The sequence below is a fragment of the Euprymna scolopes genome, chromosome 12 (genome assembly GCF_053919585.1).
Source record: "Euprymna scolopes isolate OS-2025 chromosome 12, ASM5391958v1, whole genome shotgun sequence".
Classification (NCBI taxonomy): domain Eukaryota; kingdom Metazoa; phylum Mollusca; class Cephalopoda; order Sepiida; family Sepiolidae; genus Euprymna; species Euprymna scolopes.
This window is the reverse complement of record NC_136493.1, coordinates 147,203,263-147,216,092: the sequence shown is the minus strand read 5'-3', so window position 1 is coordinate 147,216,092 and position 12,830 is coordinate 147,203,263. Positions and strand designations below refer to the sequence as shown.

At 32.8% G+C, this 12,830-nt stretch overlaps 1 protein-coding gene across 1 annotated transcript in view; it reads left to right on the top strand.

The window, feature by feature from the left end:
- Window positions 1-12,830, top strand: part of LOC145291533 (4'-phosphopantetheine phosphatase-like) — an 81,093-nt gene that overhangs the window by 21,537 nt on the left and 46,726 nt on the right. Inside the window, exons 2-4 of the mRNA XM_080137529.1 lie at window positions 2,571-2,814; window positions 7,962-8,041; window positions 11,096-11,319. Of these exons, the coding sequence (XP_079993655.1) occupies window positions 2,619-2,814; window positions 7,962-8,041; window positions 11,096-11,319 (500 nt within the window). The 5' untranslated portion in view covers window positions 2,571-2,618. The remainder of the gene's footprint in view (window positions 1-2,570; window positions 2,815-7,961; window positions 8,042-11,095; window positions 11,320-12,830) is intronic.

Sequence of the window (12,830 nt, the reverse complement as noted above, 5' to 3'; positions counted from 1 at the left end):
ATTTTGACAACCGTTGCTGACGAAAAGATGGTACCTTCTCTACATAAATACTGATTGAACTATATAGGAAAAAAGCCATAGAGAAACATATTGATTAATTAACATCTATGTGTGTGTGTGTGTGTGTGTGTGTGTGTGTGTGTGTGTGTGTGTGTATGTATATATATATATATATATATAATAAAAGGGCAAAAAAGCTGCACATGTTTCTGTATGTCGTCTGCTAAAGGCTTTTTTCGATGGGGTTCTGGGGGGGGGGTAGTATTTTGGAGAACTTTTTAAATACTCCCTAGATTGTAATATCTACAATTTGCGAATGGACATCGTCTCTACATTTATTTTGAGCGAGTTTTAAAAAAAAATCTCTGGTTTCCAGTTTTTGTTTGTCTTTTTCGTATAAATAAAGCAAAACTTTTTTTTTTTTGTTTTTATTCAATTTTCACCCCAAACAAGGCACAGTGCCACTTTGAAGCAGCGGGCTACTATTAGGGAATTAATTAGCGGGGTCATTATGAAGGGAGAAGAGTAGAAAGATGTTTGTTAACATTACACTTTAACTTCTGCATATCATTGCAGTTGAGAAAGCAGAATCCCGGAAGGGAGTTCCAAAGACCCGCAGTTCTGGGGAAGAAACTATTGGAGTAAAAGGCTTTCTTGCACCTAGGGATCTCTACTGTAAAGGGATGAGACTTAGTAGCTTGTCGGGTTTGTCGGGGGTAGTTACGTCGGGGAGGTACAAGTGTTTGCAGTTCGTCAGAGCATTCACCATTAAAGTATTTCAAAGCAAAACAATTTGTTGGCCTTTGTGGCCGGCACGTCTTGAAGGCAATCAGCTTTGATCACCTTCATATCAGACAATTGCTATTCATGAAGACCCTGCCAGAGCTCTCCCTCTTGGGAAAGGGGGGGCTGGTTTTCCCCAACATCATAGGTGAAGCAAATACAGCAAAAAGCTGAAAGCTTTATTGGCTGTAGGCCAGTTTAGCTTTCAGCTTTCTGCCATATTTCTCGGCGTGATAGTTGACATGGCTAAATTTCAATGCATTACACTTCCGCTCACGTCTTGGCGTAGCGATAACCTGCAACATTTTCTTTCGCTTTCTTTTCCGCCTTCATGTCGCGTGTTCAGGTTCCAGCCTCTCTGCCTACTAACACTTTTTTTTTTTTTTTCAAACACGTGAGCAATGCCAGGCACTCCGCTAGTTCAATATAATAAAAAATAAAAATAAAAATCAGTTATTACAGTTCTGAATTTTTTAAATGAGGGCTGATTGTTTATATTACTTGTTTTGGTCGGACCATTGTTTTCATCTTGAGTGTTATTTGTGCAACCAATATGCCTGATGATGGTCGAAGGCTACACCGACCGACATGTTACACAAATCACACTCAAGATCAAAACTATTGATATAAGAAATCATATTTTTAATTCCAATTCCAACAACAATACATCTTCATATTTGGTTTAATATATATTTTGTATACTGACATGCACTGAATGGTGCTTAGAGATTGACTTCCAAACTAACCTATCTCTGGCCAGGTCTTTATTATACCTCTTTCTCTCGTGTCTCCTTATCACTTCCTTTCCATGCTTTCTTTGGCCTTTCTCTGTAAACTAAACCTGCTACCTCAACTGGTCTACATCTTTTAAGCCAAGAACTCTCATCTATTCTTTCAATGAGGTCATGCCATCAAAGTTTTCTATTCTGCATACATTTCCTTGTATTATCCAGATTTAATCTTCCTCTGAAGTCATCAGATCTAAACTTATCTCCTGATTAATGACAGACATTTACTAGAACCAAACCGGAATCAAATAAGTGAATTGTTATTTTATAGCAAATTATTTTTGGAAGCGTATTTGCTTATTATAATAATTAAAAAAAAAAAAAAAAATTTTTTTATTGGAGTCCTTTGAGATGAGTAATTTATTTATTTATTTATTTATTTATTTGCGGACTGTTATCCTCATCTTCATAGTTGTTGTTGTTGCACTATGTTTCGACCAACTATTCCTCTGGCCTTCTTCAGGTGGTCGTTAACTCAGCATTTCTATCCCATCACGGTTAATAATCACCTGAAGAAAACTAAAGGAATAGTTGGCTGAAACATAGTGCGACAACAACTATGAAGATGAGGATGACAGTTTGCAAGTATTTGCTATCTGTAAGTATGCATGTTATTTCAAAGAACTTCTGTTTTCCTTAGCCTTCTCCTTTAAATGAAACTTACTACTTCAATTGCTCTACTTCTATTAACTCAAGAACTCTCATCCATTCTTTCAACATGGCCATACCATTGAAGTCTCCTGTTTTGTACATATCACCCTATACGGTTCAGATTTAATCTTCTGAGGGCATCAGATCTAAACCTGTCTCTTGGTTAATAGCGGACATTTACTACAACCAAAGTGGGACTTTGTGAATTAAATGAATTGCTATTTTATAGCAAATTATTTTTGACAACTGTATTTCCTATCTGTACATAACCTTTTATTCTAAAAACTTTCCGATTCCACAAAAGTTTCAATTTCGCTGATTTGAGTCCTACTCTTCTCATATTATCAGATAACAAGACCTGATTCAAACCAGTCGTCTAAAACGACCAACGACAGCATGAACCCGGTCAGCAACAATAACAACGAAGATGACGAAAGAAATAAAGATGATGAAGACTTGAAAAGAATTTGTCAAAATTCGTCCAATGCAAACAGAAATGATGACAGTGCAGATAGCAACAATTTTATTGAATTACCGTCCGAAGATGTCTTTAGGAATTTGAAGAATGCACGTGGTTTCGCTATTGATATTGGTAAGTTGTTTTTTTGTTTTGTTTTTTTTCCGAAATCTATTTTGTTTGTTGAAGCTAAAATGCTTACTCTATTTTCTATTTTTTCTTTTAATATCAATCCTGCCGATTCCTTGAATATAAACATTTTAATACGAAGTGTATGCTTTCTTAATTATTTCTATTCTATTTAGAACTAGCAGTTCAGTCCTGCTTTGCTCGGGCCCTATGTACTATTCATAATTTTATGTGCATGAAGGGCGAATGAACTCTTTTTCTGGGTCAACAGCCAACTAGCACCGTGTATATTTGTGTGTGTGTATATATGTGTATTGGGGTGGAGAGGGCCCCCGTAAGCCGTGGTGAAGGCAACCTTTCTAGGAGAAGCAAATCTCTGATTTAAAAAATCATAAAGTGGAAGACCATTACCCGCATTTAGCTGGTCTGCAGTTTAATTTGTTGCTGGCTATCTTGCTCTTGCTTGTTGCTGGATCTCAACATTTTGAACCGAGAGAGAGACTTAGCTGTCGTACAAAGCTAAGACTCTGTAACATCATATTTGTATAGATACTCCCTCAGACATTTGGGCTCATGGATTTTAAATGTCTGAGGGAGTGGCACTCGTCTGACAAGACGTTGCAATCATCATCATCATCATCATCATCATCATGTATGTATATATATATATATTGAACAGTTTGACTCGTGTCCAGGTAACCTACATCTAAAATTTCAAGTGTTTAGATCCAAAATTGGTGGAGAAGTTTGGTTAGAGTCTGCAAAGGTCAACTCTTTCAATTTTGACCTCTTGGCAACGAAATTTTCACCCAAAAACTTATTAAAAATCTTGCTGCATGTCTGAATATCCTTTATGTAAAATTTCAAATGTTTAGACCCAAAATTGGCTGAATAGTTTGTTAAAGACCGCAAAGGTCAAATCTTTTGAATTTTGACCCCTTGGCAGCCAAATCTTTGGCCAAAAAAACGATTATAAAGCTTGCTCTATGTTTGACTACACTTTATGTAAAATTTCAAATGTTTAGATCAAAAATTGACTGAGTAATTTGGTAGAGACCGCAGAGGTAAAATTTTTTAAACTTTCACCCCAATTTTGACTCCTTAATATTTATTGTTTTGGGCTCAAATCAAATTAAAAATTTTGATCCATGTCCAAGTAACTTATATCTAAAATTTTAAGTGTTTAGACCCAAAATTGGTGGAGGAGTTTGATAGTTTTCAAAGGTCAAATCATTGAATTTTGACCCCTTGACAGCCATTAAAAAGATTTTCCCAAATCTCAATATCCCTTATGTCAAATCTCGAGTCTGTAGACTGAAAATTGACAGAGTAGTTTGGTAGGGAAATGTACACACACAAACAGACAATTTCACTTTTACAGATATAAATTGAATAAAATAAGAATTTAATAAAACACCCTTTCTTTTCCTTGGTTGTAAATCTATGGATGGACTGCATATTTAGCTTAGATTATTTTATTTATTTTTATTTATTTATTTTTTTTTATTTTTTTTTTTTTCAGGAGTAGGGTATGGTTTCTGATATACACCCCTTAAATTGTCAAGTTTGTAAAATAAATGTGTCAACATTACTGTGTTTCCTACAATGTACCCCATAATTCATAAGTAGGGCTCTGACAACAGAATCAACTTTTCATAGTTGAAACTCTCAACACAGATACAGTTAATCAACCAAGAACCCCATCACTCTATATAAAAGCATATAAGATATCAATGGATACACACTCGAGAATCAAAACAATGAAAAGAATATGCTGTTGTCCTAGCTCTATTCATAAGTTTATGAGTTTACTCTGCACACATTATTGGCACTCATGTGCGTGCACCAGTTAAAATTTTATTACATGACTCATAATTTGATGTAGAGCAGTTCTTTTTTTTCTATTTAATTATAAATTCAACTTTCAAACCAATTCCATTAGTTAGTTTGGAAGTCAGTTTGTAAAAGCCATGCATGTGAGCACGTGTTAAACTGAATATTAAACTAAAAATAATGATGATATCATTATTTTCTTTCCATTATTTTTTTACATTAAATTTTATTTTTATAAACAAAACAATAAAAACGATTAAGTGACGATTATGGTTCCTCCCTCACCAAACTTTCACAAAAAACACTCGTCTAGCTGAAAACACTATCAATAATTTCCCCAACTCTTTATCTGTGCCTAAACTTAAACGTAGATTCCATGAACAAAGTTTCTTTCTTAGAACTGCACGCCTGTGGAACTCTATCGTTTTCCTGCTTTCCAGCTGACTACAATCTGATCGTCTTCAAGTCTGATGTGAACAACTTCTTGATGAACCGTCCCCTTTAAGTAACCCAATTTACCAAATTTCCACTACTAATGATTACTATAATATTGTCCCATTGACTACTGTACATTCAGTAGCCCTTATCCTTGTGTGACTTCTGGGCCTTGATATGTGGTGACTCTTATGTTAAAAAAAGTGACGAATAAATTATTAATTTTCCAAGAATATTGAAACATTTTTGTGCTGCTATGTAAATAATGTATATAAATGCTATCATGTCTATACAAAAAAGTTTGTAAATATTTTTCAAGTGATTACTAGATTTGCTTATCAGTGAAATGAAAATCTCAAAATGACATTGTAATTTTCAGTCCATTTTTATCTGTTAATTGGGTCAAAGGTCAGCCATTTTGATTGCAAAAAATGTAAACTGATAACTGCTTTAAAACAAACTAAATTTCATATTGACATTTTTTTTTTTTCAAATTGAGTCCATTCTTTTGACCTATATTTCTTAATGTATATTTTTATGCCACTAATTAGTTTTTTACTACCCTAACCTGTGACAGTAGTTTCGATGCGAATATATGCAGTAAATTATAAGTGGAAAAATAGCTAAATTTCGCCCCTTTATATTATGCTCATAGAACTCGTCTGACTATAACTGTTCTTTCTCTGTACCTAAAACCAAGCGTAATTTCCATGAACAAAGTTTCTTTCCTAGAATATCCCGTTTGTGAAACAAGATTCCAGAAGTCTGCTTCCCAACCGGACACACCATAGTCATCTTCAAGTCTAATGTGATTGTGAACAAATACTTGTCAAGTTGTCCTAACAATCATCAAACCGTGTTTTGACTCTTGTTAAGTGACTCTTGGGCTTTGATATTCGGTAAAAAAAAAAAAAAAAATGATCTCGGCGATTTGTTGATTACACGGCTTGTCTGTATATTTGTTATGCACCTGTCTTGTTTATTGGCATCTATGCGATCTTGGGTTTAGGCTGATTTTGTTTTAGGAAAGTCATCATGTGATTCATGTCCCATAGTTTCACTACAAATTCGACTTGATAAACGTTTGATGGCCGATTGTAAATGTCAAATACAAGTCAGCCATTTTATTTGTTAAGAACCTTTTTTTTAAGTAAATGAATACCGTACTTTTCTTTAAGTTACAAATATATTTTTTGATCTTTGTAGAATCAAGTGATTATAACATTCAGAAGAAAATTGGCATTTGCACAAAAACATGTTTGGAATAAACATTCCCAGAATGTTTTTTATTATTAGAATCCTTTGAAATAAGTAATTTGTATATTTATTTATTTTGCGGACTGTTATCCTCATCTTCATAGCATCTTTGGGGCCAATAGCGCAGTGGACAGAGGTATTGAATCTCTACGGTTCCAGGTGAACATTGTCTGAAGACAATGGTTTCAATCCTTCCCAAAGACGACCAGAGAATTAGTTGGCCAAAACGTGTTGAGACAACAACTATAGAAGGCAGTAATTACTGAGGATGCAGTTAAGACTCGGCCTTCTTATCCCATCATAGTTAACCACTTGATGAAGGCCAGCGGAATAGTTGGCGAAAACGTCGTAAAACCACAATAAAGATGAGGATAACAGTCCACAAATAAATTCCCAGAATGCCTCATTTGGCAATTTGGATTATCCATAAAAAATATTAAGTGCTTTGATTAGTCGGATAGAGAGAGCTTATTATATATTGGAGTGTGCACATATTTAAAATGCTATTTCGTACCAAAGTGTAACCACTCAACAAAAGTAAAGCTTAAATCTGACCAACTGACTGACTTGCAAAATCTTTGACAATGTTTAAACATTCTGTGTATCAATTTTTTTTTTATGGTAATTGCTCAAGACAAGGTGTGAAGCCAATTAATGTAAGGAGTTAACAAGGACAAAAATTGTTTTATCACAAAAACAAGAGATGCCTATTGACCTTAGTCTCCATACATCGTCTGATTGTAGACTTGTAGAGATAAAGAATATCCTCGGGTGTGAGAAAGCATTTAGAGCGAGATAGAGAACTGACGCAAAAGCAACCGATCGAATGTATGAACTCCCCCCCCAAAAAAAAAAAAAAAAAATTTGATGAAAAAAAAAAAGATGTTTCCGTGTTGATTTCTCCTCAGGAAACTAACTATCTATGAGAATCGTAGAAAGAATAGGGATATGCCTGCCATTAAGATACAAGCTTAGTCTTAACACGATTAAATGAAACCAGCCATTTCATATTCCAGTTCTTAACTAAACCCAGCTCAACTTCTAGATCAGCTTCATATTTCAACTGATTCCAGGCAGATGGGCAAGAAGCAATACCAGAATCGAGGGTGGTATCTTCATCATAGATGTTAATTTTCTGAATAATATTCTCAGGAAGATCATTGGCATAAGGAAGGAACAGAGTTCCAAAGAAACCCAAAGAACACAAGAATTGATAGGAAAAAAAGAATGAGGAGACCCCATCCAGAATTACTCGCAAGCTTTGATCAGAGAGAAGAGGCATAATGTCATAACACTGAAGTTTGCGTAGAAAACCAGAATGTTACATTTTGTTGAATACCGTTAAAATGTCAAGCACAATAGCTGTACCCTCTTCTGAATAATGCAAATCATTTAGATTTTGCAGTCACATGTTTTGATAAATTGATTAAAATTCGAGAACACCATTTTAAACATTTATTTTTTTATGGTATTTAAAAAAACAAAACAAAAAGAAACAACTGTTAAGCATTTGTAAATGTACATTTTCTCATATTTTTAACATGTAACTGATAAAGTTATAAAGCTTTGTTTGAAAAATCTTCTTTTCAGTTATTTGATAGAATATGTTATTTCCATTTTGTTTCCAGGTGGATCTCTTACAAAAGTTGCATATTGTTCCAATGTACAAAGGAAGACTTCGCTTGTATCAGATGAATTCTCCGACAAGGTAAAGCACAACATTCGGTTTTCAATTGAATATTTTTCTTTTTTTCTATTTAAAAAAATATATATTTTAGAAAAATAAGCAAACAAATATGTGATATCATTTTTTTGTTTTCGTTTTTTTGTTTTTGATTTTTTTGTTTTAATTTTGTTTTTCTTTGTATTTTACTTTTCATATTTTTCTTTTCGTTTTTTTTTTCTTTTCGTTTTTTTTTCTTTTCGTTTTTTTTTTCTTTTCGTTCTTTTTTCTTTTCGTTCTTTTTTCTTTTCGTTTTTTTTTCTTTTCGTTTTTTTTTCTTTTCGTTTTTTTTTCTTTTCGTTTTTTTTCTTTTCGTTTTTTTTCTTTTCGTTTTTTTTCTTTTCGTTTTTTTTCTTTTCGTTTTTTTCTTTTCGTTTTTTTTCTTTTCGTTTTTTTTCTTTTCGTTTTTTTTCTTTCCGTTTTTTCGTTTGTTCTTTTTCATTGTTTCTTTTTCGTTTTTTTTCTTTTCTTTTCGTTTTTTTCTTTTTGTTTTTTCTTTTGTTTTTTCTTTTCATCATGGATGGAATTGACCAGACAGCATTTCCTGTAGACTGAGCTGGGCATCCTCTGCTTTGATGTAGTGATATTAGTAGTTGGGTCCAAGTATGTTTCATGCTAAATTTTGTGCAATTCTTGTATTGTTTTTAGTTTTAATACTTGTGATAATAACCATTTAAATCTTTCCCTTGTGCTAAGTTTACCACAATTCTGTCAAGTCGTTTTGTGTCCTATAAGTGACCAAATAATTAATTCAGAAAATAAATGCAGACACAATCCTTAATCAAATTTAAATGAAATGCAACTAATAATTCTGTGACATATGCATTAATAGTTCAAAATTTAAAGCTGTGATCTTGTCTGACCGAAAAGTTTCCATCACATGTGTTTATTGTTGCCTTTCCTACTTTGAATGAGGATAGTCTTTTGCTACAAGTGTCTCTATATTAACAATTTGCAATTGCGATGCCGGCTGAAACAAAAGTAGCCAAATTACTTTCAGATATTAAAGAATTCAATTACCGTGACAGTCACTCTGTTAAACCATTTTTTAATGTCTGATTGCTTGGTCGCTTCCATTGAGACTGAAAGAGGCTTTGCCTACCACTCTCCCTGTCGTTAATACTTGATGTCATATTTGTCAAAATCGGAGGTGCTTTCAATAGGTTTCCAGAATTTTTTTGTACAGGCATTTAAAATTGTTGTAGACTCTTGAAAATTCAGTATATTATTGCTATACATCTTATGAGATGACTGGCCAATTTTTATGATTTCAGGTTCAAATGAACAGCTACAGCAGGAATTGGAATACAGCTTACTAAAATCTGATTGTCACAGCTGGTGAATTTCAAAAATGCAATCTGGATATGAATGGGAAGAACGATACGCAATAAAATTCTGTTGTGAACTTGGAAAAATGTCACATAAACGTATGGAATGTTTCAGACTAATTTTTGGACCATCTTGCATGCATCGAGCATCAGTTTTGAGTGGTATGAGATTCAAGGAAGGCAGGTAGTCTGAGGGTTGGTAAAAAGTATGTCAGAAGTATGGGAGGAGTAAGGAAGTCTGAACACCAGAGTTGATTGGCCAAATAAAGAATTTCATGGGTAGAGACCGTTGTGTGTCTATAGAGACAATAAGTGCACAGTTTGATGTCAGTGTGGGAACTGTACACACAATTATTCATGAGAAACTGAAGATGCCAAAGATCTTCCTGTAGTTTGTGATACCCTGGTGACCTGCGATGAAAATTGGATCTAATGTTATAACCCAGAGATTTTTAACAATTCTTAAATAGAAGATTAATTTATGCAAAAGATTTACATTTAGAACATCAAATATTCTTCTAAAGAATTGCTGTAATTGTCCTCTTTGATTATTTTCTTTCTGTCATTAAAAACTTTTCTAAAGTAAAGTTTTTTGTTCTTTTTCAACTATAATCAAACCAATATTATATACACAAATTTGAAAAGTCCTTGAATTTTAACTTTCTCCTTAAAAAGGCTTTATTTTTATTATTACATTGAAAAATCCTTGAAAGTATAAAAACTTTTTTGAAAATGTTTTGAAAATTGCATTCTTTATGTCCAATAAAAATGTGTCAAAATATTAAAAATAAAATAAAAATAAATACTGTGAAATTATATTTTAGGTATTAATAAAAATGCCATTTAAATATTTTTTAAATATTGAAATTATAATTCAAATACATCGTTCTGAAATTGCATAGTAGTATTATGGATACAAGAGTTATGTCCCTTTATCAAAAAACTACATTGGGTAGTTTTGTGATAAAGGGACATAACTGACCTAGTTTTCAATTATCGCAATTTCTTTTCTCACTTTTATTTATTTTTTTTTTTTGGGGGGGGTAGGTAAGAATTCAAATCTTCCTCTGTTTTTGCTTTCATATATATTTATCCCCCCTCCCCCCAAAAAAAATCTGACAACTGAAAATGAGGTCAGCCAGTCCAAAAAAGAATGAACAAGACGGCAGCCATCTTGTTTGGAAATTTAAAAGCAGTAAAGAGAGTTAATATTTGATATGAAATCAAAAACATTTAAAACTATTTAAAAACACAAAAAAATGATGCAGGTTGATTGCAAAGTAACTTTTATTCACTATAGTAACTTTCTTTTTTTTTTTTTTTTCATGTTTGATATTTTACCACTTTTTCGAATCGCTTTGGATTGTAAACTAAACCCCAAATTTTGTTTTGAAAACTTGAATTTTGTCTGGAGAAAACCTTGAAAAACTTTGGAAAAGTTCTTAAAAATGGACATTAAAAATCTGTGCGAACCCTGTGTGTGTATGTATATATATATATATATATATATATATATATATATATAGTGCTAACTGATTAATGAACATCCATTCAATCGTGTGATTTAATTTCTATTTTGTTATTAAACCTATGAAGTTTTATACTAGTTTTAACTATAAATTTAAGTTTTATATTCATAAAAATAATAAATATCGTTATTTTTTGGTTCTTTTTTATAAATTGTTTAACCATTTTTCTTTTTTATGGCCAGACTTCTGACAAGTGTGGAATTTATGAGATCTTTGAGAAAGACGAATTAGTTTGTCGGTTGCATTTTATCAAGTTTGAAACCAAGTTTCTCAGCAAATGCCTCGACTTCATCCAACAGAACCTTCTTGAATGCAGCAGTTCCAGCAACAAAGATCGAACATTCAAAGCAACTGGCGGAGGGGCACATAAATACAAAGAATTGATAACTCAAAAATTAGGAACTCAGTAAGTCATCGATCGCTTCATATTTGTAATGCATCAGTAACCACAAACTGTCTTTCTAATTTACCAAAAATAAAAGAGAAAGAATTTCTTTTCATCAATTATTGACTTAAAATGATGATGTGTTTGAAATGGGTTTTTCTAAAATCACTTTGAAATGTCTGATAGCATTGTATTTCAGTTGCATCTTATAATAACGGTGTGGAGAACCACAGCAATAACACCCTCGGTTGGTTTGTGCCCCCTGTAGAGAAGCGCTGGTGCTCGAACCTGAAACCGATCCGATACAAAAAATAAGATAAATGAAATGCATCTGATATGAAAAATAATACAAAAATAAGATAAAGCAAATTCAGGTTTACCTATTATGGTTCGTGGTGGCAGGATAAAGACATTTATTCTATGCCAGTGACATTATCTCGTTCATGTGAGGCTGTTGTTAATCAGGAAAAGGACGAAAGGAGAAAATATGGGGAGAAGAAGCAAGCGGTGGAAGAGAAAAAGCTTCTTAAATACAATGCTGAGGGTTAAGAGTCCCAGCCCTTTTCATTTACCGTGTTAAGAATAAGCCAGCGTTTTGTCAAACACAACTTTGACATTAAAGGAATTTCTGTGATTAAAATAGCGATTTCATTTCTGGGGGAAAAAACAAACTATAAACAATCTTTCAGGTTTCAAATTAAGAGCAGACTTCCTGAAGTTAACACTTGATTTCTTGAAGATACTCAAGTGTTTGTTTCAGGATTCTTCCTACTTCTCAGACCTTAATGAAATGAAGAACAATAATTTTCCTCTTCCCAACGACCAATTAAATGTTATATATTTTTATTTTTTTAGAAAACCATAATGTAAAATTGATTGAGATTGTCAGACTGACTTCCTCATCTTGGTTGTTATAGTCACAATGTTTCGGCCGTTTTGCTCTCCGGCCTTCATTAGGTGTTTTTTATCGAACTGGGGAACCGTTTGTTAGGAGTCTCGAACCCAACCCTTTATTATTACGGGGATACCGTGTTCAGACTCCAGCTAGGCTCTGGGACATAGTTGCTGATTCTCTGTTTTTAAATGTTACTTTTCACTGCCTTCGTTCAGGTGCTGAGTTCAATCCTGAACGAAGGCAGTGAAAAGTAACATTCAAAACAAACTTTTTGTTAATCACTTTTTTCTTCTTGGAGATATAAAAAAAATCTCTCTGGCTAGTAGTCTGTTAGTATGTTAAAATGGACAGTTTTTAAATCTCTTTAAGTGCAAGCATGTGGCAATGTTATAAGAAATAGGATGGCACTTTTTTTTAAATATCGTTATGAAATGTATATTACAATTTTAAGTTTAAGAAAGCCAAACCAATGTTTTTCTTTTTGTTTTGTTTTTTCTTTAAAAGAAATATTAATATGCTTTCACCGCAGTCAAAGCATATATAGTTTTGGCTTAAATTTCAAATTTTAATATTCATTTATATTTCCAAAAACTTTTTAAATAAAAATTATTTTAATTGTACCTTTCAAAAATTAAAC